Source organism: Podarcis melisellensis (assembly GCF_964234715.1).
Source record: "Podarcis melisellensis genome assembly, chromosome: W".
Lineage (NCBI taxonomy): Eukaryota > Metazoa > Chordata > Lepidosauria > Squamata > Lacertidae > Podarcis > Podarcis melisellensis.
In genome coordinates this window covers 13,985,531-14,012,292 of record NC_138535.1, presented here as the reverse complement: position 1 = coordinate 14,012,292, position 26,762 = coordinate 13,985,531, and the positions used below count along the sequence as shown (strand labels likewise).

The following is a 26,762-nucleotide window of genomic DNA, read 5'->3' as shown; positions in this document are numbered from 1 at the left end:
GCTCTCGTAGGCAGCCAACGCGAGGCTGAGCCGCAGCTACTAGCGCTGAGTCCTCTGCGTGCGCCTTGCTCACTTTCCTTGCTTATCGTCTAGGTTAAAGCGAACAATACAGGTAGGTTTCTGGAGCACTTTGCAACTGTTTTTGGGGCGGCTGCTCTGCTCGCCCTTTTAAATTCCCCCCTTTAAAGAAAAGCAGTTTTAATTGTTCTTTTTTTTGGGGGGGGGGAAATCCTTTTGCTTAAAGAAGTTTCTCAGTTTTTAATTTTTGTCTGTATATATGTATTCCGATCAACTTTAACTTGGCTTTCCCAAACCTTCCTCTTAAGTAGGCGTGGGAAATCGAGACTTGTCCCGGATCCTGGTGTAAATGGAGCTAGGCTTATTTTTATATTTCTGATTAGGGGTGCGTGGGCGACGACGCCCAGATAGGCGCTTAAAAATACACACATACAGCCATTATCATTTAGGGGTGTCTCTTATTCTGCAGGGAAAATTAGTAAGTCCACACACATGGGTTTTCTGCTGCTACAGTAGAATATGGCTGGTACATTAACTTTCCCGCATGGGCGGGGGACCTCCCGCTTAACTGTCTTGTCAGCCCCATCTCCGCTTCTCCACGTGTGTTGCCTCTCACCTTGTCTCGCCTTCTTGGGGACAGTGGGCTGTTCTGGTGCCTGGTGTTTATTCTGCGTTAGTAATGGCTGCCGCGTTAGAATCTGAAAAGGATAATCTCTGCGCATCCAGGACATAAACACCCCGCCTCTTTTCTCCCTCGCATCCCTCTTTCTTCCCCACCATGTCTTCTCCTCGCCTTCTGATCCGCCCCAAGCCTTTCGTTTCCTCAATATTTTTATTTACCCTCTACATAAATGTGTCCCTCGTCCCCTTGTGACCGCCGCTAAGCCCTGAACCGCCCCCCCCGCCGTTTGCCATATGCTTGAGCTGAGGTCTTGTGTGCGTTAATATGGCTGGCGTTTTAGTGGTACGACTAAAGGAAGAAAAACGTAAAGGCAACAGAGAGGCGGGAAACAGGAGCGACGCGGGGGGAAATGGGGGGGTGCAAAGACCCCCATCCCTCCTTTCTATCAGTTCACGCCCGTGGTGGGGTGGTTGGGGGCCGGATTCGGCTTTCTTGCAGTTTTCCTCCTTCGGCGCGTTAGCCAGGGTTTGTAATGGCTTCATGACAGGCAGTCTTTGTTACAGACTATTGAGCTGAACAGGGAAATGGGGGTGGGAGACTGCTTCAAAGCTGCCCCCACCATTTCCCGGACCCCGCCTCATAGGGAAGAGGACAGCTTTTTCTACGGGGCTGGTTGGTTTTCGGGAGCCCGGGTGCTTCGGCTTCCTTTCCTGCAGTTTTCATCCGAGCAGACGGGTGCCGGTGGCTTTGTTAGGGATATCAGTCTCTGTGCCTTGTAGAGAAGCCATTTTAGCGTATGGAGCTGGCTGGCAATGGGCGGGGGGGGGGGGCGGGGACCCTTCTCTCCATATCCCTGCCTTAGCAAAGCATCAAAACTATATAGCAAGGGCAAGAACCCCACAGCTTGCCCCAGCTCCAGCCAACTTTGACCCTTATGGCCAAAGGCGAGCCGAAGGGCTTATTTGCGGGGCACTTTCTTTCATGAGTAAGCATTACACAAAATGGAAGATGAATTATTGGTGTCTTTAGTGACCCGTCAGTTCTCCCCCACCCCGCCTTTTCACTCAGCTTCTCGGAGTCACTCCAGCAAGTATATAGTGACCCCGGGCATATCCCAGCTGTATTTGTGAAGGCAGTAAAAGGGCTTTTAAAAAAACAAATTGCTCCAATGTAGTAAGGTGAAAAAGAAGGAAGATCCCTGCCACACCCCCCCCCCGTCACGCCTATTGAATCCTATTGAAATAGGATTATTGATTAGAAGAAAGGGAAATGTGAGGATTAGGTGTGATTTTTAAGAAAAGTGGTTGTTGATCTTTTTTCCTGGAGAGGAAGAAATCAATAACAAAATTAATTTAAACTTTTAATGATATTTATTACCAATGTTCATTTAAATACATTTAAAAAAACATCATGAGCAAATTTCCCACCACTGCTTTTAACCTCATAAATACTTGCTTTTTCAGGAGATGAGGTGGGAAAGATGCTTTCATAGCTGAAAAGTTAGCAGCTGTTCTGGGCATTAAAATTAATAAATAGTGACCACTCTGACATCAAAACTATAGATCCCTTGGTGGAGTAACATCAGTCTTATAAGTCATGCTTTTAGTCAATAAACTCTTTGGTTTAAATATGTTTAATTTCAGAGACCTGGTTTTATAATGCTGAAGGTGTCCATATGAGATGCATGACAGATACTCTGACATGAAATGCATTTTTTAAGTCTTGAAGAAGTAGGAGAGTTTTCCTATTGAAGGCTAGCCAAAGACTACAAGTCACAACTATGTGTATTAGTTAACCCTTTAATACTCTAGTACAGTTTTCAACCAATGTGCCGTGGCACTCTGGGGTGCCTTGAATGATAGTTTCCTTACCTCTGATGCCATCTTGTGTCTCTGCCTCCCAAAGGCTTGCACGACTGTTTGTTGCAGCAGCCTACAAGGCGAATGGTGCCTCTGGTTGCCAGGAGCTGAGGTGGCCTCAGAGTAAGGAAGTAAGTGGGTGAGGGAGCCCAGCCAGCCAGTCCACCAGCCCTTGCTGCTGGAAATGGACGGACAAGTGGGAGACCGGGCAGGCAGGTGCCACACTGGCCTTTCTTTTGCTTGCTGTGTGCAATGCCTGCCTAGGAGCTGAGTGTCTGGTGTGGAAAGGGAGCCTTTTCACCATGCAGGCTTGGCGGTGCCCGCTGTTGCCACTGCTGCCTCCCAAGGTAAGGCACTGGCCTCATGTTCACCCTTGGCCAGTCTCTGCCAGGCCATCAAGGCTGGGAGCATCCTCTTCCCAGGCCCCTGTGGGGCATCATGAAGAGGCACCTCTCTTTGGGTTGGGGGGGAGGTGCTCAGAGACCGGGGAGATGGCAGCTGCTGCCCGGAGGACTTTCAAAGAGGGGAAGGGAGAGGAGGCTGAGGGAACACTCCACAAGGGAGGGTGATTGAAAAGGGGTGAGGGGCTGCCAGCTGTGCAGGAAAGGGGTAACATAACTGGGATTCTGAGGCCCAGAGTATGTTTCACCACAGGGGAGCAGCAGAAAGAATGTAGTTGGTCAAGGAAGCCTTGAACTCAAAAAGGTTGAAAACCTCCCTCTAGTATTATGGGCTGGTTCAAGCATGTGCTTGACATTGGAACATAGAAAACTGCTTTTTACTGAGTCAAACCCATTGGTCCATCTAGCTCAGTATAGTCTACACTGACTGGCACAGGCTCTTCAGGGTTTCAGAGAGGAAGTCTCTCCCCAGCCATACCTGGAGATGCCACTGGGGACTGACTCTGGGACCTTCTGCATGTACAACAGATGCTCTAGTACTGAGCTACAGCCCTTGACCATCAAATGTAAGCAAATAAGCTCAGTCAAGTGAAAAACTATGCAATAATGCTGTGGACAGTGGCGGAGGAAGGGGGCGGGGGCGATCCACCCCGGGTGCCGTCTCTGAGCGGGGGTGACAAAAAGGCACCCCACAGGGGGCTCGCACCCCTTCGGGCACGGTGGTACTAGCCACCGCCGCCACGTGCGGAGTATCCTCCACTGGTGGCTGCACCCTCCACCGCCGTTCATATAGCACTCGAGCAGCGCTGTTGGCAAACCGCCCAGTGGCGCATGCGCCATACTTACCTTGCATGAACAGCAGCGCTCGAGTGCTGTATGGATGGCAGCGGTATCTGCGCCGCTTACATACCACACATATACGCGCCATATGGGCGGCGGTGGGATACCGCCCAACAATCCCTCCGCCGTCACTGCAGCCGCGAGCAGAGGATCCCGCCGGGGTACGTATGGCGCATGCACGTTACGTAGCGGCACACACATGCGCGTTACGTAGTGGCGCACGCTCATACGCAGTACGTACGGCGCACGCGCATGGTGGGAGGTTTGTCACCCTGGGTGCCGGTTCTCCTTCCTTTGCCACTGGCTGTGGCAGTAGAGAACTTGCACAATGTCCATGTCAGCTCAAGAAAAAAACCCAACTTCCCAGTGGACAGAAATTATCTGGTTTTGGCTGATAAGATCTTAAGATGTATGCGAAAGTCAGTCTACCGAAGGGTAGCCTGACTATAAGTTTGGTTGCCTAGTGTACACAGCATAAATTGCTTGTTGGAATGGTAAGTGGTGATCTTTTAAAATACCTTTCCAGAGAGTAAAAATGGCTAAAGGTGACCCGAAAAAGCCAAAGGGGAAGATGTCTGCTTATGCCTTCTTTGTTCAGACCTGCCGTGAAGAACACAAGAAGAAGAATCCAGAAGTTCCTGTCAACTTTGCAGAGTTCTCAAAGAAGTGCTCAGAGAGGTGGAAGGTATTGTCTCCCAGACCCAATTCCTCACACTTGCTATAAAGACAATGGCCTAGTGAGAGAAAGCTATGTGTTCACTGCATGAACACACTTTCAACTTTAAAACAAAATCAACTGTCCTTAATTCTGTTAATTACTGTCCCCCTCTGCCATTTAAGCTTATTGCCATTATCTCAAATTACTGAATAGAGATTTGCAGCCCAAGTCAAGGAGTTACAGAGCAATGAAGGAGTCTAAAACCCAGCTTATGTCCCTTTTAGCATCTGAGAATTCACTGGGCATTGCCAGCACACTTTAAAGCATTTGTTGGAATCATAGGGACTACAAACTTTCTTTCTTTTTTTTTTTTAAAAAAGAAAGTTCTTAGGAAGATGAATTCTGCATCATCTACTTCAGGGAAGCCATGACCCTCTATGGACCTTGGCCATGTTGATTGGAGCCGATGGGAGTTTGAGTCCAACAACATCTGCAGGGACACAGGTTCCCCACACCTAAAGTAGAGGATGCAGGATCTCTGAGTAGCCAACATGGCACCTGAAGATGATGGGAATTGGAGTCCTAAGCATTTGGTGGGCATCATGTTGCCTACCCATGCTGCTTTGTCTAGAACAGCCGTATTTGCACAGGCAGGGTTCAAACAGAATAGGCGCTTTTTGAGACTCAATAGTCCCACCTTGTGACCAAGTTTAGATTTCCTGTCACAACCATTGTGACTAAAGTCTCCAGTGAGGGCAATGTCCCTAAGAGGGAGCACAAAAGCTGAAAACCTGTGATCAGGTTGTTGAGCTTAAGACACTCTGCAGGAAGAATAAATCTTACTCCATTGTGGTACTATTTGCATAAGCTGAAAAGCAAGTGGTCTGTCATAGCAAAAACACAGCCCCTCCTCCGCCCTGGTTCCTCAGGCTGAAGCAGCTGGTTTTTCAGCCCACCCCCACACCTCCAATCCAGAGCTGCTTGTGTTTAAGCCAGCAGTCTTTTGCTCCTCTTTTAAAGGGGCACCGTTTTCGGAGAAGGGGTGGATTGGTTTCTCTCTGCTTCTTCCTTCTTCTCCAGGCAGTTGACTCCCCCACCCCACTTTGCCACCCCCCTTTTGTCAGAAGAGAAGGGGTGTGTATGGGGGTGTGTTTTTTAAAGCAAAATGAGCTTTGCTTTGGGAGTTGGAGGGAGAGAGAGAGGCTGGCAAGTTCCTTTCATGTTTAAGTAAGGCTGGAAGGCTGCTTTGGAGAGATTTGAGACATCATCTGTTCCCCCAACCCCATTATTTAGGAGGAACTGCTCATAGAACTATATTTCTACTCCCCCTTCCTCCTCTTCTCACAGTCCCTCTCCAAATAATCTAGTAGTTGCACATCTGTTTCATTTTCTCTCTCAAATTTCTTTCAAGTTCAGCAATAATAGTAGTAATAATTTATATGCTGCTTAATTGTCAAAGTTGGCCTCTATGTAGCTTAGAAGTATAAAACCAATTACGAAATAATATATATGCATGTAATAAATGTGCACAATAAAATAATTCCATTGAAACATTAAAATAAGCATCCACGCATAAAAAATAGAGTAAAGCAAGCACATTCAAACAATGCAACAGTTAAGAGTTAAAACAACAATTAAAAATTAAATATAGTAACAGTAATAAGTTTTTGCATTGTGTTCAAGTGTTCAGATACTACAAGTATGTATTCTTTTAATCCTTACATCATCTCTGTCAAGTATGCCTCGCCTCACCTTGCCTTGCCTTCCCTGCCCACCCCTTCCTTGGAGGTTTTTAAGCAGAGGTTGGATGACCATCTGGCATGGATGCTTTAGCTGATATTCCTGCATTGCAGGGGGTTGGACTAGATGACCCTTGGGTCCCTTCGAGCTCGTAAGTTTCTATGAGATTATGAGATTGCTGTTAGATCACTGGCTGCTGCCTTCCATGTGCTGCTTTGCCTCTCCTCCCCACCCAAAGCATGTTAGTTCAAATGTAGTGCAGTACTTTACATAACACATCACATATACACACAGAGAGAGACTGGTATTTGAACATATTAATTATTCAAATGACTTATGGTTTTTGCTGCTATTGCAGGAGTTGACCTATGTTTGTGGTTTCCAATAAAGAATTGCTATTAAAGTGTGATATTAACAATGTATCACTGATATGAATTGTGAATCAGTTCATGTGTTTGAAAAAATAAATAGAAGGTGCTGCTAATTGGGGGGGGGATGGCAACTAGCCATTCTGTTTTTGCGCCTGTAACCCATGTTCCAGGGGCCATTTGGCTCCTAGCTTTTCTATCTCAGTTTCTAACACTGTGTGCAGGTATAGCTATAGTTGATCTGTCAAGAATATGCTCTTAAAATTTGCTTTTATCTTTATCTGGGAAGCTTGGGAGTAACATACAGAAGACGGAAGATACAAGCCACTGTATCTGGTCTTAATTTTGAGTCTGTTTCCCTTGGAACTAAAGCATGCAAGGGTGAACGAATGGCCTTACAGACTTGGGCTTTGACAGGGAGTGCTTGGTTCTATTTCAGATGGTTGAGAGCAACTCAGCTGTATTTTTGGAACATAGGTCTGGTGTTGCCTACTTGGGCAGGCAGCATCTCCACAAGGTCTCTGGTAGAAGTCTGTCTCTTCAAAAATAATTTTATTTGGGACTTTTTGCCTGCAAAGCATTTTTTCTACCTCTTCAGCTATGGTCCTTTCCTCCTGCCTTAGTTTGTGGCTTGTGTACTCTTTTTGGGAAGGTGCATGAGTAACTGTTTGCCTTTCAGACCATGTCAAACAAAGAGAAGGGTAAATTTGATGAAATGGCTAAAGCTGATAAAGTACGGTATGAGAGAGAAATGAAGGATTATGGACCAGCAAAGGGTGGTAAGAAGAAGAAGGATCCCAATGCCCCCAAACGGCCACCGTAAGTAACTTCCCTACATAATTGTGTACATAAACCTATTCGCATATTTGTTAGGTGGAACATTGCAAGTCTGCATTTAAACAAAGTAAGTAAGAAAGAAGTAGATCTGACAGTGAGAAGTTGCCTTAAACCAAATCAGACCATTGCCCCATCTAGGTTAGTATTGTATTCTGACTGGCAGTGGCTTTCCAGGTTTCAGGCAGGTGTCTTTCCCAGACCTACTTAGAGATGCTAAGAATTGAACCCGGGACCTTCTGCATGCTAAACAACTGAAGAAAGCACTTTTAAACAAACCTCTTCAGAGTCTCAGTCTGCTGCATTGGGTGAGAGTTAACCTATTAACAAACTGTTGGAAAGACTTGATTGTTTTCAAGATAGCAGTACAACTGTTAATAAAAAAAAGTCAATGCTTTTGAAGGCTACCTGATCACCTAAATCTTGGCACTGAGTAGTTGATTGAGAGTGGCACCATTTGCCACTTCTGTGAGTATCCTGGAGGTGGGAGAAAGAAGCTTGAAATTTGTCTTCACTTAATGACCCTGATCTCCTAATTCTGTTATTTATTTAATAGCACTCTGGCGTGTTTGGTGTTTCACATAACATTAATTCTTACAGCTGTCCTGGAAGATGAGCCAGATGTTGAACTGAAAGTATCTTCATAAGACAGCTTGGAGGTGGGGGTGCTGATGCTGAGGGCTAGTGGCTTGCCAAGGTCCCCCAATGAGTTTTGAGTTGAATTTAAATTGGGGAATTACTAGCTCATGCCTAGGTTATATTTTCTAACTGGTTTCACATCAGTCTAACTGTTGTGGTTTTCTGCCACTCTATCCCCCACCGAGAGTCCTTGGATCTGTAACACTGGAAAAATTTGAATCCCTAGTGCTACCTTCACACTGAGCTCATTTGAATGCAATGTTAAAATGGTTTAGCTGGCAGCCTTCCCCAACTTGATGCCAACCAAAGGTTGCTGGGCTGTAACTCCTATCAGCCCCACCCCATGTGACTGGTAGTCAGGAATGATGGGAGTTGTAGTCCAGCAACATTTGGAGTGCACCAGGCTGGAGAAAGCTGTTTTAGTACTATTTGTACAAGCCTCATTCTCATTAACTCCCCACTTCTCTGCTGGTATGGCATGCAAGGAGGAGATAGTTGAAATCTTGAAAGGTTTTGTTTCTAACAGCAGTGTCTTGTTATGTCTGAGCCCAGATAAACTGTGGTTTGGAGCTTCCAGTGGTCTGGCGGCCACGCCAGGAGAGCATTCAAGTCCAAGACTTGTACATGTAACACTAAACTGTAGTGTGGCATCTGAACCAAATAACTATTGTTTATTGTTAAAAACTAGTTTGCTTGTAGTATAGGTAATAAACCCCTGGCCACCATGCCAGCTCTCAATTGCAGTTTGTCTTCTCCCTCCCATCCTTCACAAGGTCTGGATTCTTCCTGTTCTGTTCAGAATTCCGTCCCAATATCAAATCCACTAATCCTGGCATCTCCATTGGAGACGTGGCAAAGAAATTGGGTGAAATGTGGAACAACCTCAGTGATGGGGAGAAACAGCCTTACAACAACAAGGCTGCGAAACTGAAGGAGAAGTATGAGAAGGTAAGGCTCAGGTGGCTTCTGTCCATATGCTGCAAATTCTTGCTTACATTTGCTCCAAAAATGAAACATCAGTCTCATGACAGACACTTTAAAGCAGACTTTTTTTAACCTGGTGCACTTTCCAGATCTTTTGTTGGACTACCAGTTCCCATCAGCACTAGCTAGCGCAGCTGGCTGATGGCAGTTGGGACTTCTGACAGCATTTGGAGGGTGCACCAGGTTGGTGAAACCTGCTTTAAATGTAAACTGTGCTAACACATGTGGTGTTTCCAAATCAGTGGAGTACTTCCCAGCTAAGAGGGCATTCCAAGCCTACTGATAGTTCCTTCACTGGAAACAAATTCCAGTAACATTGGTGAGTGCATGTTTATCAGGAAACTGTGCTTAACAATTTACTTAAAGGGATTTCAGCTGATTCCAAGGCCTTTTAACTATTAACACTGACAAGATATGGCATGTTTATCTTGCTGTCTTTATGTCACTGGAGGAAACCTTGGCATACCTTCCTTTTGCTAGATCGGAAGTGTATTATCCCACCTCATCCCAGAGTTTCAGAGCAGATAACTGAAACAAAATACTGTAACACTCTCGGTACTGAAATATGTAAAGCTTTCCTGCCATTTCCAAACTTGTCCCTGTCTCAGAAGCCAGCCCAAGCAGGAATATTGTATTTATGTGTTTTTATGTTGTAAAGACACAGGTGGCGCTGTGGGTTAAAGCCTCAGCACCTAGGACTTGCTGATCGAAAGGTCGGCGGTTCGAATCCCTGCTGCGGGGTGCGCTCCCGCTGCTCGGTCCCAGCGCCTGCCAACCTAGCAGTTCGAAAGCACCTCCGGGTGCAAGTAGATAAATAGGGACCGCTTACCAGCGGGAAGGTAAACGGCGTTTCCGTGTGCAGCTCTGGCTCGCCAGAGCAGCGATGTCACACTGGCCATGTGACCCGGAAGTGTCTCCGGACAGCGCTGGCCCCTGGCCTCTTAAGTGAGATGGGCGCACAACCCCAGAGTCTGTCAAGACTGGCCCGTACGGGCAGGGGTACCTTTACCTTTACCTTTTATGTTGTAAAGATGCAACTTCTTTTTCTCTCTCTCTCCTCTGGCATCAGCCATTGCAAATTAGCAGTGATGGGCTCTGCTAAAAGGCATAAAAAGCTCATAATCTGAACTAAAAATGTAAGAAAAGCCCTGTTGGATCAGGCCAAATGTGCATCTAGTCCAGCATCCTGTGGTCCAACCAGATACAAATAAGAAGCCCACAAGCAGAACCTGAGCGCAACAGAACTCTCTCCACCTATGATTCCCAATAGCTGGTCTCCACTGCCTCCTGCAGTGGAAGTAGAACATAGCCACCATAGCTTGTAGACATACATAGGAATAGACAAAATCATGAAGGATAAGACTCTTTTAAATCCATCCATCTTGGCTGGTATCACTGCCTCTTGTGGAGTGAATTCCCTAGTTTAACTATGCAGTGTGAAGAAGTGCTTCCTTTTGTCTGTCCTGAAATACAAAGAAATTCTAGAGAAGTAGCTGGGCTGTATCCTATGGCATAATATTTTAATTTAAAAAAATATATACTACAGCAACAAAGGAGTTGCTCATAGCAGCTTACAAATATAAAAGCAAGCATACAGATTGCAGTGCTTCCACCTTTAAAATGCAAATTATCAAAACTAAAAATAGCAGTAAAAGATACAAGTACTAGCATTTGTTGTAAATCAATACATTTAAGCATCAGCACATAATCAAAAGTTTGTTTTTAAAAGGAATGTTTTCAATTGCTGGACAAACACAAATAAATGAGAAAGATAACCTTGCCTCTTGTGGCAGGGAATTCCACATATGGGATGCCTTACTTCAGAAGCCAATGGTGCATGCAAGAGATATGTAAAACCCAAACTTGGAGGATGGGCAGATTCACGTGAGAGAGCCCTATGGGTAATAACACCATCTTGAATTGCACTTGGAAAGCCAATTCAGCGGGATACTACTGAGCAGGGTACAAATAATTTGAAACCAGTTCTGCTGGTATAGATTGGGGGGATGGGGTGGAACTGATAATACAGAGTTCTTATCTCACAAACTAATCTCATTTCCCAAAAAACTATAAAGGGCTTTTTAGGGACAAACCTTTAAAAGTAGCATACGTCCATGTATAGGAGGAATGATATAAGATTATTTAGGCACATCAGTTAGATGTAAAAATTACTACAGGAGAGGTGTTTGAAATCACACAAGTGTATAAACAAGTATAGGTTAATTGGAAGGGGCCACCTCTTGTGTGTACCTTGCCTGTCAAAGCAAGACCGCCAAAGCAGATCTCAGCGTATAGGCAAGGCCATATGGGTAAAGCGACGGTCTTAAAGTAACCCAGTTAGCACCAGCATGTTGAAGTGGGTTGGGAAACATACCAGGAACTAAGCTCCACAGGAAATTGTTTCTGTGGCGCTTATGCTAAACTCAAGTTTGAAAGTTGGCGGTGCCTTCTGTAAGCAAAGGGGCAAAGGGTGAAGTTGTTATGGGGTTGAGAGTTCCAGGACCCCTTTGCTCTTTTCCCTAACTATTAGGGCTGGAGAGCATGCAACTTTCCTTAGCTTGTGTAAGCCTGTATGGTAGGAATGAGAAACCTGTGGCCACCCAGATGATGATGATGATGATGATTATCATTTATCAATTTTTTATACCACCCTATACCTGCAGGTTTCAGGGTGGTTCACAGGATAAGATCACAATATAAACACACACACACACACACACACACACACACAGATATAAACAAAAACAACCCAATAACACCACCCCAAGCACATTTTAAAAGGGCATTGGGTGTGAATCAGCCAAAGACCTAGTTAAAGAGGAATGTTTTTGCCTGCCGTATAATGAAGGCACCAAGCAAAACTCCCTGAGGAGAGCATTCCAGAGACGGGGAGCCACAGCAGAGAAGGCCCCGCTCTCGTGTTGCCACCCTCCGGACCTCTCGAGGAGGATGCACACTAAGGAGGGCATCAGAAGATGACCTCAGAGTCTGGGTAGGTTCATATGGAAAGAGGCAGTCCTTAAGGTACTGGGGTCCTGAGCTGTTTAAGGCTTCATAGGTCAAAACCAGCACTTTGAATTGGGCCCAGAGACTAATTGGTAGCCAGTGCAATCGGGTCAGGATTGGTGTAATATGCTCAAACCGTTTTGCCCAGGTGAGCAACCTGGCCACTGAATTCTGCACTAGCTGGAGTTTCCGAACAGTCTTCAGAGGCAGCCCTACATATAACGCATTGCAGTAATTAACCTCAAGGTTAACAGCATAGACAACAGTACATGGGCTATCCCTGTCCTGATAGGGTCATAGCTGGGCCACCAGCTGAAGCTGATGGAAGGCACTCTATGCCACTGAGACCACCTGAGCCTCAAGTGACAGCGAAGCATCCAGGAGTACCCCCAAGCTACGAACTTGCTCCTTCAGAGGAAGTGAAACCTCATCAAGAGCAGGCGACACCCCCCCCCCAAATCTGGTCTAGGGAACCACCCACCAACAGTGCCTCAGTCTTAGCTGGATTGAGTTTCAGTTTGTTGGTTCTCATCCAGTCCATTATCAAGGCAAGACCACGGTCCAGCACTTCCACTGCCTCACTTGCAGATGTAAAGGAGAAGTAGGGCAGAGTATCATCAGCATACAGCTGACAATGTACTCCAAACCTCCGAATAACCCTACCCAGCGGTTTCATGTAGATGTTGAACAGCATAGGGATTGGATCGAGCCCTGCAGAACCCCACATTGAAGGCTCCACAGGACTGAAAAGCACTCCCCAAGCAACACCCCCTGGGAATGACTATCCGAGCAGGACTGGAACCACTGCATAGCAGTACCACCCACCCCTAACTCAGACAGCCTCTGCAGAAGGATACCATGGTTGATAATATTGAAAGCCATCAATAGGTCAAGGAGAATTAACAGGGGCACCTTTCCCCATCTCTCTCATGACACAGCTCATCATAAAGGGCGATCCAAGCAGTTTCTGGGCCTAAACTCTGGTTGAAATGGATCTACAAAACCAGTGTCTTCCAACAGTGCCTGGATCTGGTACACAACCACCCGCTCCAGAACCTTGCTCAGGAAAAGGAGATTAGCAACTGGCTGGTAGTTAGTTAGATTTTCTAAGTCCATGGAAGGTTTCTTAAGGAGTGGTTTTATCACTGCCTCCTTCAAACAGGCAGGGACCACCCCATCTCGCAAAGAGGCATTGATTACCTCCCTGGCCCAGCCAGCTGTTCCCTCCCTGCTGGTTTATATCAGCAAGAGGGGCAAGGGTTTGGAGCACAAGTGGTTGCCCTGACCTATCAAAGCACCTTGTCCACATCCTCGAGGCTTACCAATACCATGGCTCCGAAGCATCCTCTCCGATTGCATGGAGCCCGGACAGCCCCATGGTTTCCCTGGAGCTGATGGTGATGAAACAATCGCTGAGATGGCTAGAACGCCGGTGGCGGAAAACTCACTCTGAATTGGACCAAACACAAGTTAGAGCTCAACGTCAAGCCTACCAAGTGGCGATGGCGACAGCGAAGAGGACCTTCTTTGCCGCCTCTATTGCATCTGCAGAAAACAGCAGGAGGAGACTCTTTCAGGTGGTTCGCAATCTATCAGAACCACCTTCATCATCGGGGCCGGGTAGGGACCCCAAGATCTCATGCAATGCTTTTGCAAAGTTTTTTGCAGATAAAGTTGCTCAGATACGGAAGGAGGTAGACTCCACTGTGGGAGCAGGGCCAGGGCGGGAGAGTGCTAGAGTCCTGTCTAGTCATATTGTTGTTGTTGTTTAGTCGTTTAGTCATGTCCGACTCTTCGTGACCCCATGGACCAGAGAACACCAGGCACTCCTGTCTTCCGCTGCCTCCCGCAGTTTGGTCAGGCTCATGTTTGTAGCTTCGAGAACACTGTCTAACCATCTCATCCTCTGTCGTCCCCTTCTTGTGCCCTCAATCTTTCCCAACATCAGGGTCTTTTCAATGGAGTCTTCTCTTCTCATGAGGTGGCCAAAGTATTGAAGCCTCAGCTTCATGATCTGTCCTTCCAGTGAGCACTCAGGGCTGATTTCCTTAAGAACGGATACGTTTGATCTTCTTGCAGTCCATGGGACTCTCAAGAGTCTCCTCCAGCACCATAATTCAAAAGCATCAATTCTTCGGCGATCAGCCTTCTTTATGGTCCAGCTCTCACTTCCATACAACACTACTGGGAAAACCATGGCTTTTACAATACGGACCTTTGTTGGCAAGGTGATATCTCTGCTTTTTAAGATGTTGTCTAGGTTTGCCATCGCCTTTCTCCCAAGGAGCAGGCGTCTTTTAATTTTGTGGCTGCTGTCACCATCTGCAGTGATCATGGAGCCCAAGAAAGTAAACTCTCTCACTGCCTCCATTTCTTCCCCTTCTATTTGCCAGGAGGTGATGGGACCAGTGGCCATGATCTTCGTTTTTTTTATGTTGAGCTTCAGACCATATTTTGCGCTCTCCTCTTTCACCCTCATTAAAAGGTTCTTTAATTCCTCCTCACTTTCTGCCATCAAGGTTGTGTCATCTGCATATCTGAGGTTGTTGATATTTCTTCCGGCAATCTTAATTCCGGCTAGGGATTCATCCAGCCCAACCTTTCGCATGATGAATTCTGCATATAAGTTAAATAAGCAGGGAGACAAAATACAGCCTTGTCGTACTCCTTTCCCAATTTTGAACCAATCAGTTGTTCCATATCCAGTTCTAACTGTAGCTTCTTGTCCCACATAGAGATTTCTCAGGAGACAGATGAGGTGATCAGGCACTCCCATTTCTTTAAGAACTTGCCATAGTTTGCCGTGGTCGACACAGTCAAAGGCTTTTGCATAGTCAATGAAGCAGAAGTAGATGTCTTTCTGGAACTCTCTAGCTTTCTCCATAATCCAGCGCATGTTTGCAATTTGGTCTCTGGTTCCTCTGCCTCTTCTAAATCCAGCTTGCACTTCTGGGAGTTCTCGGTCCACATACTGCTTGAGCCTTCCTTGTAGAATTTTAAGCACAACCTTGCTAGCGTGTGAAATGAGTGCAATTGTGCGGTAGTTGGAGCATTCTTTGGCACTGCCCTTCTTTGGGATTGGGATGTAGACTGATCTTCTCCAATCTTCTGGCCACTGCTGTGTTTTCCAAACTTGCTGGCATATGGAGTGTAGCACCTTAACAGCATCATCTTTTAAAATTTTAAATAGTTCAGCTGGAATACCATCACTTCCACTGGCCTTGTTATTTGCAGTGCTTTCTAAGGCCCATTTGACTTCACTCTCCAGGATGTCTAGCTCAAGGTCGGCAACCACACTACCTGGGGTATACGAGACATCCGTTTCTTTCTGGTATTATATGGGATCAATTTCAATCTGTTACCCCCGAGGATGTGGACAGGCTGCTTGGACGAACGAAACCAACTACCTGTCTCCTTGATCCTTGTCCATCCTGGCTGATAAAAGTAAGCTGGGAAGGGCTGGGCGATGGGCTCTGTGAGGTGGTGAATGCTTCCTTCTGTGAGGGAGCCTTCCCAGGCCCACTGAAAGAGGCGGTCATTAAACCGCTTCTTAAAAAAGAATCTTTAGACCTCACCACGGGACTGAAACTGTCTTGGTCGCACTGGTTGATGATCTCCGGTGGGCTAGGGACAAAGGTGAGAGCTGTTTCCTATTTCTGCTGGATCTCTCAGCTGCTTTTGATACCATCGACCATAACATCCTTCTGGACCGTCTTGAGGGGCTGGGAGCTGGGGGCACTGTTATACAGTGGTTCCGCTCCTTTCTCCTGGGCTGTGTCCAGAAAGTGGTGGTGGGGGATGTGTGTTCAGACCCCTGGGCTCTCACTTGTGGGGTGCCTCAGGGTTCCGCCCTCTCCCCCATGCTTTTTCACATCTACATGCAGCCGCTGGGAGAGATCATCAGCTCTACCTCTCTTTTAAATCAGAACTAGTGAAGGCGGTGAAGGTCCTGTGTGAGTGTCTGGAGGCGCTTGGAGGATGGATGGCAGCTAACAGATTGAGGATGAATCCTGACAAGACAGAAGTACTGTTCTTGGGGGATGGGGGGGCGGGCTGGTGTGGAGGACGCACTGATCCTGAATGGGGTAACTGGGCCCCTGAAGGACCAGGTGCACAGCCTGGGAGTCGTTTTGGACTCACAGCTGTCCATGGAGGCGTAGGTTAGTTCTGTGTCCAGGGCAGCTGTTTACCAGCTCCATCTGGTACGCAGGTTGAGACCCTACCTGCCCGCAGACTGTCTTGCTAGAGTGGTGCATGCTTTAGTTATCTCCCGCTTGGACTACTGCAATGTGTTCTACGTGGGGCTACCTTTGAAGGTCACTCGGAAACTGTAGTTAATCCAGAATGCAGCAGCTAGACTGGTGACTGGGAGTGGCCGCCGAGACCATATAACACCGGTCCTGAAAGATCTTCATTGGCTCCCAGTACGTTTCCGAGCACAATTCAAAGTGTTGGCGCTGACCTTTAAAGCCCTAAATGGCCTCGGTCCTGTATACCTGAAGGAGTGTCTCCACCCCCATCATCCAGCCCGGACACTGAGGTCCAGCACCGAGGGCCTTCTGGCAGTTCCCTCACTGCGAGAACTGAGGTTACAGGGAACCAGGCAGAGGGCCTTCTCGGTAGTGGTTCCTGCCCTGTGGAACGCCCTCCCATCAGAAGTCAAGGTAATGAACAACTATTTTACTTTTATAAGACAACTGTTTAGGGAGGTTTTTAATGTCTGATGCTGTATTGTTTTTAATATTCAGTTGGAAGCTGCCCAGAGTAGCTGGGGAAACCCAGCCACATGGGCGGGGTATAAATAAATTATTATTATTATTTATTATTAGAAATTCAACCAAAACAACAGGACTATTCTGTGCTCTGGACACCTCATGAGATTCCTCTGCTATAACAACAGTCAAGATCTTTGTGGATGCAAATGAATTTATCCTCCAAATGCTTTGCAAACAAGTCACAGCAAGCTACCATTGGTTCCACCACCTCCTTTGGGACAGCCTGTAAAAGGCCCCATACTACCTGGAATAGCTCTGCCGGACGGCATAATGAGGATGCAATGGAGGCAGCAAAGTATGCCTTCCTTGCTGCCTTCCCTTCCACTAGGTAGGCTTGATAATGAGCCCTTACCAGTGTTTGGTTGCATTCATTCAGATCTTTCCTCCACTTGCATTCAAGCCGTCTCCCAGCTTGTTTCCTCGCTCTAAGCTATGGGGGCTTATAGGGGGCCAAAGGGGCTCCACAAAGTGGGAGAGGATACTCAGGGGTGATCGTGTCAATGACCTGAGCTATTTGGAATCCCACTGGATCTATCAGCCTCCAAGGGCGGACCTTCCTAATAGGTCCCCCACTTCTGTGGAGGGGAAATGGTGATGACAGCCTAAATCTCAACAGGAGATCTGACCAAGAAAGGGGACAGATGTCAATGTGCCCCACTTTCAAATCACCCTCTTCCCGCCCTGATGCTGCACTGAGTACCCAGGTGGGCACAGCTGGATGAGACCAACTCCACCCTGTTCACCCACCCAGGTTTCAGTGATACATGCCAGATCAGCCTCCTCATCCATAATCAAATCATGGATGAGGGAGATTGTATTCTGGGCTGACCTGGCATTCAACAGCAGCATTCTCAGACCTGAGGGCTGACTGATACGACAACCACAATTCCCCAGGTTGGAGGAGGGGCTGGCACACGGTACAGTCACTAGCTGCCTGTGCCGTGTGCTCCTAACCTGGTCTACCCCTCCTCCCACACCATACCTCCCCCTATCCAGAACCACTGTAACTGGGCCTCCCCCTGCTCTCCCACGCTCCTCTCCTCTCCTCTCCTCTCCTCTCCTCTCCGGCACATGTTTTGAAAATATAAGAAAAACAAAAACAGGGGGGAAAAATCCAAATGGGGAAAAAAATCACGAACTGCCTGGGCCGCGTGCCCCTTACACGACATGCCCCTCTTCCCACACCATACCTCCCCCTACCCCTGAACCACTGTAATTGCCACCCCCCTGCTCCTCTCCTCCCAGGCACATCCCACAAAGAGCCCTTACAAAACTAGTTAAAAATCATTAAAATTATTAAAACAATTACAAGCAGTTAACCAGTGTAAACAGTGTTCTCTGTTGGGCAACCCCAGTGCTTTGTAGTCTGTCAGGGCCCCACCCTAGGCCTGGCAGAAAGAGGCAGGTCCCATGGAACTTGCAGCAGATGTTGTTGGATCCCAACTCCCATCAGCCCTAACTAGCACAGTCCATTTTCAGGACTGATGGGGAGTTCTTAGTTCAACTACATCCAAGAGGGGCTACTCCTACTTTTGGGGGGAACAGAGTTTTGGCTACTTTGGCACTGAATTTTTACTTTTAAAAAGCACAGAATGAGTATGATATCACTTGCTTAATGCATAGAGCTGCTTGTGTGAATGGGAGGGGGTTTCTCATGCTGTGCAGGTGGGTCTTCCCTCCTGTGTTGCATTATGTACAGCTCCATGGGAAGTGGAATTTTGCGGGGTGCAAGAGACTGGAGGCCCATTGTTCAAGTAACATCACACCTACAGTTCTATGTATCTAAGTCATTGTTTTGCAAGTGTTAATAGTTGCAGTTTGCTAACAACCACCACCAGTTTCCAACTGAGGAAGTGGCAATGTAATAAAATAACCCTCCTTACTGGCTTAAAAAAAATAAATCAGTCTAATCCTTCGTATCTCCCCACCTCCCCCAAGGTGTTCAATAGTGATAAGTGAAATAGTGCCTTTAGCTTATTTCATGTGAAATCGGCTATTTTGAAAGCACCCCCCCAACAAGGCAAATAGGTTGATAACACAAAGGCCAGTGAAACTCATCCTCTTGCTCTTGCAGGATGTCGCAGACTACAAGTCTAAAGGCAAGTTTGATGGTGCAAAGAGTGCAGTGGCCAAAGCGGCTGTTGCAGCTCGGAAAAAGGTAGAGGAGGAGGAGGATGACGAAGACGAGGAGGAGGAAGACGAGGAGGAGGAGGAGGAATGAGAAACTGTATAATACTTGTCTCCATGTGAATACCATAGAGTAGGGGAAACACCATTTGGAAAAGAGAAAATAAACAGGCACTTCTTATTTAAGAGGGTGTCTTATTTGCCCTTTTTATTAGGTTTAATAACATAATTTAAATTTTGACCACACCAGCAGTGGGAGCTTAAATTAAATAAAGTTGCTGTAGGAAAATCCAGGAAAGAAAAACTAAATATAACCAAACCATGGTTTATATTAAGTGTCCATAGGCACTCTGAAATTGTAACAAAGTTGTACATATTTCCAAGCATTTTTAAAACAAAAAGGTGGAAGCAAGACACTCTTGTGTTCTCCTCAACTCTGTGCACTTTTCCTGTTGGTGTAACAAAGCATTTATAAATGTTTCTCAAGCATCTTATTTTTTAATTTGTAAGGTGGTGTTTAACTATATGGTTATTGGTTAGAAAATCCTGGGTTATAAAACTGTACATATCTATAGTTTGTAAAAACTAGACAGATTCTTGTGGTTCATGCTTTCAGTGGTGATGCCTCAGAGGGGGATGGGCAGTAACTCCCTGAAGGTTGTAACACTCTTCCACAGAGGGACAGAGGGGTCGTATTTCAAAGCACACTCTGCAAAATTAGATCTATTTACAGTACAGTGGGCATCCATTTAGCCTAAAGTTTTATTTCTGTATATAGTGAAACTAGCATTCTGCTGCCATTCTTAGTTGCAGAAGGGGAGGGGGAATTTCAGCTGGCATGAGAAATTGTATGGATACTTTTCTTTCCTTTTTTAATTAAGTGGGGTAATTTTTAAATGGAAACTGAAGATCTCTTCATTTTCAGCTTAAAATGTGAAGAGAGGGCACAGAAAATTGAAGTTCAAAAACACCCTGTATTTAAAAAGTTAAACAAAAATTTTCAAAAAACGTTATGTTGGGGTTTTTTGTATGTTTAGAATGCGGAAATGTTTTTGAAGCAAAAATAAATAGTATTACATTTTTAAAACTTCTTGACAATATTCTAAATCTTTCTGCTTTTAACAAGGTTCCCTGCAGCAGCAATATATATATATATATATATATATGCAGGTTTTGGTGTCCTCGGGTGTCTTCCCGTGTAAAAGTTGGGGTGTCTAGGCGACGTTTCGACGAGGTCTCACTCGTCATCTTCAGGCTGGTGCTTTCGGCTTCTTGTTACTGGAACAGAGCAGGATCTCAGTGTTTGAGTTCCTATAAATACTGTTGAGGGGGTGTGGTGTATAGCCTCCAATGTTCTGGGCAGAGAGGAAGTTCCCAGGCTAGTGTGCCTTTTCTTCTTTTGTTCCTTAATTACTTGAGGAACAAAAGAAGAAAAGGCACACTAGCCTGGGAACTTCCTCTCTGCCCAGAACATTGGAGGCTATACACCACACCCCCTCAACAGTATTTATAGGAACTCAAACACTGAGATCCTGCTCTGTTCCAGTAACAAGAAGCCGAAAGCACCAGCCTGAAGATGACGAGTGAGACCTCGTCGAAACGTCGCCTAGACACCCCAACTTTTACACGGGAAGACACCCGAGGACACCAAAACCTGCATTCCTGTACCCGTGAAAATCTACGAAAGCAAATATATATATATATATATATATATATATATATATATATATATATAAATACAAAACAGAAAGTTATTTCAGCGTCAACCCAGCCAGTGAACCATTTTAAAACTTTAGTAAAGCTTTACTTTTCCACTTCCCCAAGAAAGGAGCATGATGGTCTAGGAAAGGACTACTTGAGTTAAAGATGTTGTGCAAGATTGAGTCTTACTCCTTTGAAACTGGGACACTTGTGACCTTAAATGTGTGTATACCACTGTTTGGAAAGATAGGTAACTAAGAAGGAGCAGGTGTTTCTTTTTAGCTGTGTTGGGTACCTTTATAGCCCAAATTCTATGCTTTGTAAATATTAAAATGTGCCTCTTTTTTGTCCTGTGTTGAAACTGCTTCAGACTTGTGTACTTCCACTCCTTGACCACCAGCAGTTCAGTTACTGGTAGGAAGAATATTACAGTTACAATCAAAATTATTCAACCCCCATTGCAAATCAGGTTTATTATCAAAAATTATAGACTTTCAGCTGTTTGCAATTGTTTTGCATCGTTTTGCAGTGCAAACCCCATGTTTTACAGCACCCCCAAAAAAGCACAGCAAGTAACACATCAAATTGGGGTTCCAGGATAATGATAATCATCCACCCAACTTGAAAAGAAAGTTGTTCTAAGTAAAGGGAAGCTACCAGAAACTTGGCAAAAAGCATTCATAACTCTAATACCTAAACAAGGTCTAGACCAGTGTTTCCCAACCTTGTGCCTCCAGCTGTTTTTGAACTACAACTCCCATCATCCCTGACTAGCAAGATCAGTGGCAAGGGATGATGGGAATTGTAGTCCAAAAACAGCTGGAGGCACAAGGTTGGGAAACACTGGCTAGACCCAAAGTCGGTACAAAATTATAGACTAATATCGCTCCTGAACAATGGTTACAAATTATTTGCAGACATTCTAGCAACCAGATTAAAAAGGGTATTAAAGGACATAATAAATGGAAAACCTAGTGGGGTTTTTTACCAGGCAGACAAATGAAGAACAATATAAGAATGAGAATTGATATTCTGGAATATTTGGAAATGAGAAGTGATAAGCAAGCAATATTAATGTTTGTTAATGCGGAGAAAGCATTCGATAATATATCTTGGGATTTCCTTAAAAATGATGGGGAAAATGGATCTAGGTGAAACCTTCAATAGAGGAATAAATGTGATATATCAGAATCAAAGAGCCAAACTAATTATAAACAACGGACTAATAGAAAATTTTAGGATAACAAAGGGTACAAGGCAGGGATGTCCATTGTCCACACTACAGTTCATCCTGATATTAGAAGTTTTGGTGAGCAAAATAAGAAAGGACAGTGAGATCAAAGGAATCGTAGTGGGAAACAAATCATTTAAATTGAAGGCATTTGCAGACGACTTAGTAATTACAACAGAAAATCCAATGGAAAGCCTACCCATAGTGTTAAGAAGAATTGCATAATTTTGTCAGGTGGGAGGATTTAAACTTAACAAAACTAAAACTAAGGTGTTAGTGAAGAACATGTCAGAACAAGTTAAAGAGAAGCTGCAAAAAACCTCAATTACCAAAAAAGTAAAATACCTCAGAATTTGGTTTACAATGAAAAGTATAAACCTGTTTAAAGAGTTTGACCAAACTGCGGGAGGCAGTGGAAGACAGAACCTGGCATGCTCTGGTCCATGGGGTCACGAAGAGTCGGACATGACTAAACAACAACTTTAAAATGTGGTTAGAGATTTAAAAAGATCTAGAGATATAGAATAGGTTGAACCTCTCACTATGGGGGAGGATATCCATAATAAAAATGATGGTACTACCCAAGATGTTACATCTTTTCCAATCAATTCCAGTGGTAGGAGGAGCAGGGAAATTTAAGGACTTACTGTGATTTATCTGGCAAGGAAAAAAACTTAGAATAAAACATAAATTGCTGATTGACATTAGAGGGGGGGTTGCATTACCGAATTTAAAATTGTACTATGAAGTGGCTTGTCTCTGCTGGTTGAAAGACTGGATGAATTTACAGAATACTGATTTATTAACTCTTGAGGGATTTGATAACCTATATGGGTGGCATGCTTATTTGTGTTACAGGAAAGTGAAGGTCCACAAGGGGTTTTTAAATCATGTGATAAGAAAAGCATTATATGGCGTATGGGATAAATATAGGAATTTATTAGAACAGAAAACCCCCTGGTGGTTATCCCCACTTGAAGCCTTCTCAGTAAAGAAAAAATAAATAAATAAGAATTGGGCAACATATAAGGAACTGTTAGAGGAGGACAAAATCAATTAAAACTGAGAAAGTTTGAGGATATAAGACATCATCTCAGACTGGTTACAATACCACCAATTGAACGACATCTTTAAGGTAGATAAAAAATTGGTTTTGCTACGGAAATATCAGAATTAGAGAGAGGTCTATTAAAAAATAGAGACAAATTGCATTCCAAAATGTACAGACTATTACTAAACTGGGAAATAAAAGAAGAAGAGGTAAAATCGGTTATGGTTAAGTGGGCGATGGACTTTGGATATAACATACAGATGGTGGAATGGGAAAATTTATGGAGAAGGGAGCTGAAATTTATGGCTTGTTTTACTATAAAAAAGAAACCTTTATGAAGATGCTATATAGGTGGTACATCACCCCCAGCAAACTAGCTAAAATATAGAAAACCAACTCAAATTTATGCTGGAGGTGTAGAGAGTTAGAGGGAACAATGTACCACATGCGCTGGGCTTGCAAAAAAACCAAAGAGCTTTTGGCAACTTATATAATGAATTTTAAAAAACTGTTCGAAATAACGTTTATCAAAAAACCCGAAGCCTTCCTCTTAGGCATTATGGCATCAGACATCTCAAGAGAGAAAAGGAGGATCTTTTTGTATGCAACAACGTCAGTAAGGATGCTGATTGCCAAGGGTTGGAAAGGAGATAAAATTCCATCAAAAGAGGAGTCTGATCTCCGGGCAGACCTGAGCCCCACAGAGGTTAGAGGGGAGCGTGCCAAGGCGCCCCCAAGCTCCGCAAAGGTGTGTGGAGTGTCAAGTGGTCCAGCGGAGTGCCAATCTCCCGCCCCCCCTGAAAAAACCGCTGCCGAAGGGCAAGCGGGGGGGGGGGAGCGGTTGAGAGCACTCTCAGATGTACCATGACTCTCGAGCTGCCTGCTGTCAGCAGGAGATTCACAACTAAAAATATTCAAGCTGAAATAAAAGGGTAAGAACAACAACAACAATATTTATTACGGCCATAGGCCCATACAAGTAAAAACAACACATAAATAACAGCTTGTACGTGGGAAGGAGAAAAAAAAAAAACAGCCGCTAAAACACCACAATAACAATAAAATACTATAAAATAGAATGGCATACTACGCCTTAGTTAGCTTGTAGTGCTCCTTGGCGTCGCTTTTGGGTAAGGACAGCGACCAGGAACCTTGCCACTTTCAGGGTCGTATGAGTATCCTTATCCTGCAAGATTTGGGCAAGGTGGAATTTGGGTGGGGTACCCTCTAGTTTCTGTATGATTAATCCCAACAAATTTGCCCGTGGCACATTGAACAGGGGGCAAGTGAACATGATGTGCTGGAGCGACTCCGGCGTCTCCTTGTCACATTCGCACGTGGCGGGGGCTTGGCCCTTTGAGAATCTATGTCTCAGGACGTTGGAGGGAAAAACGTTGAACCTCGCTTTGGTGAAGGCCAGTCTATGGGCAACAGTCGAAAGGGAGGAGAGGTATGATGGAACGCAGTAAGTTAAAGTGATACCAATGTTCTGGGGCGAACAAACACCTCCCCCCAGCATATAGTTTCGCTGTAGATCGATGTCATCCAGTCTTTGGCGGATCAGTCTTTGGGCAGTAATTAGGTCTAGTTTTAGGGAATCTAAAGGAGAGATTCCGTAACTCAGGAGTTTGGCATGAATTCTACTAGTCCAAAGGCTAGAGAATTCATCTCGCCATAAGCATTGGACAAGGTAGTGGTTTGGTAATCTATGCCACAATGATAACCAATAATTGAAGACTTGCTTCCACAGGCAAGTTTCTACGGATGCGATCTTCAGTTCTAGTCGCATGGCTGCGTTGCTTACGCACAGGGGGAGCATTAGGAGCCGACGCAGGAATTGATTTTGCAGTGTCTCAAGAGGAGCAAGATCTGTCATCACGGCCCAAAGCGGGGCAGCATAGGCAAGCACGGCAACCACTTTTGCCTTGAACACCTTTAGGGCCGAGGGAACATGCAAAGCTCCATCCGAAAAAAAGAATCGGAGGAGCGCATATGACAGAGTTTTGGCCTTGTTAAGTAGGTGTTGAATTTGAGCTTTCCATCCCAAATTGTGTTGAAAAATAACTCCTAGGTATAGAAATTTTAGGACTTGCTCAATTTTTGCTCCGCCAAGCTTCCATTCGTATAATCTCCGGCTTCTGGAGAATATCTGAATCTTGGATTTAGCATGGTTGATGGTTAATTGGTTGAGTTGACAATACGTGGCAAAGATCTTCAAAGCTCTGGTTAGTCCAACACATGTATAAGATAGAATTACCACGTCGTCCGCATATAAAAGGAGAGGGCAGCGGTAGTCCGCAAGTCTAGGCGCGTGTGTACTTGGAGATGAGTTAACTAGGGATGCTCGCATGTCGCTGATGAATAGGTTGAATAGGGTAAGAAGAATTCTGCATCTTCTACAGTTTTGCTTGAAGAAAGAAATATAATCAGATTGGATTTAATTAGACTGAATTTGGCGATATACAAAGGGTTAAAACAGGAGGTCCACCCTTCACTTTCTGGGTAAATTACATTGCATGGAGAAAAGTTGCAAGTAGGATAACTTATTTTACTAAAAACATATGGTCAAGTGCCTGTTGATGAGCCACCAAAACCCATCCTTCACTGATTGTCAGTATCAGGAGATTTTAAAAGTGGCTACGATGCTGTATTGAGAGACAGAAAAGAGAAGGTAGTGCCAGACTTCTGGGAGCATCAGGGAGCCCTAACACCACTTTCTCAAACCTTTCCCTTATGGTTGTGGAAAGGAAAGTTCTTAGCAACTGAAATCTATTCATAATTGCATATTATCACTATTGGATTATAAAATTGGGAATTTGTTTTTGTACTGTGTTGAGGAACTTGGCAGAAGAGACTTTGATTAAATATATGAAGAGCTCTGCTGAGGATTATAAGATATCCTGCTGGGAGGAATAAAAGAAGGAAGAAGCTTGAAGTTGGCTCCACAAACACAACTGAGACTTTAAGGAACAGTTTGCAAGTGACTTTGTACCCTACTCTGAGACATTTTGGAAAAGTGGACAAGTGGTTTTAATATGCTTCCTCTGGAAAAGTACTGGATCTCCCTGGTGTTTACTGGGAAACTACTGAATAGCCTTGGACTTAATCAGGTCTGATAGAGGAATCTGGCTGCTCTGAAAACATTGGAAGGATGGGCAGGGCAGCCAGAGATGAACTCAGATGCTGAAATTGTGGCATTCTTGTACCAATGGAGAAGAGAATTTATGGAAACTATGGCTAAGATATCTGAGACCATCAGTACCAGATTGGATCAATATAACAACACAGCGGAAGAACCAGAAATGAGAATAGACACAGGGGAGACTCTTGGGCAAAGACAGGAGGGAAAGTTTGTAAAGGTGGAAAGGCTAATTGTTATGAAGAAAAACCGAAAGGAAAGAGCAGGGGGATTTGAAGGGCAGCATACACAGAAAACATTTGAGGAAGTATTGGTAAAATCACCAATGTTAAGACAAGAGGAGCTAAAATTGGAAATTGTCCTAACTGGTAGCAGCTTCTTTGTCAGGGAGCCTCCTGCCTTCCCTGACATGAGCCAAGATGAAAATTCTGAGCAGGAGGGAGAGACAGCTGCAGAGAGAGAAAATGAAAGCGAGGGGGAGGAAGGGGGGGAGAGAAACACTGTCAGTGAAAACAAGCAAGCAGAAGAAGGGCAGGAGTTAAGTTCTAGCAATGATACTGTTTATGAGTCCCCTCATGAAGGTTGTTTAGGGAGAATAAGGGGAAAATGTGATGCATGTCGCAAAGCAGGAAAAGGGTGGAGCTCTTTATGCTGGGGTCGTAAAAAGAGGCTAATCATGCCAACATCTAGCTCCAGTGAGGATTGATTACGAGTGTGGTGGTGTTCTTGTGTAAATAATAATAATAATAAAACTAAGACTATAAAACTG

At 44.9% G+C, this 26,762-nt stretch overlaps 1 protein-coding gene across 3 annotated transcripts; it reads left to right on the top strand.

Annotated features, from left to right (window-relative positions):
- LOC309361160 (high mobility group protein B3) lies at positions 1–26,762 on the top strand. 3 transcript variants are annotated; one of them, XM_081896125.1, is made up of 5 exons: positions 1–112; positions 4,267–4,425; positions 7,186–7,325; positions 8,753–8,927; positions 25,692–26,762. In XM_081896125.1, the coding sequence occupies exons 2-5, from the start codon at positions 4,276–4,278 to the stop codon at positions 25,716–25,718; spliced, it is 492 nt and encodes a 163-aa protein (XP_081752251.1). In that variant the 5' UTR covers positions 1–112; positions 4,267–4,275; the 3' UTR covers positions 25,719–26,762. The 3 variants fall into 3 exon arrangements, with proteins under 3 accessions (XP_081752251.1, XP_081752249.1, XP_081752250.1); XM_081896123.1 differs by lacking the exon at positions 25,692–26,762 and adding an exon at positions 18,819–20,014; XM_081896124.1 differs by lacking the exon at positions 25,692–26,762 and adding an exon at positions 18,819–20,014 and having other exon boundaries at positions 15–116; positions 4,271–4,425.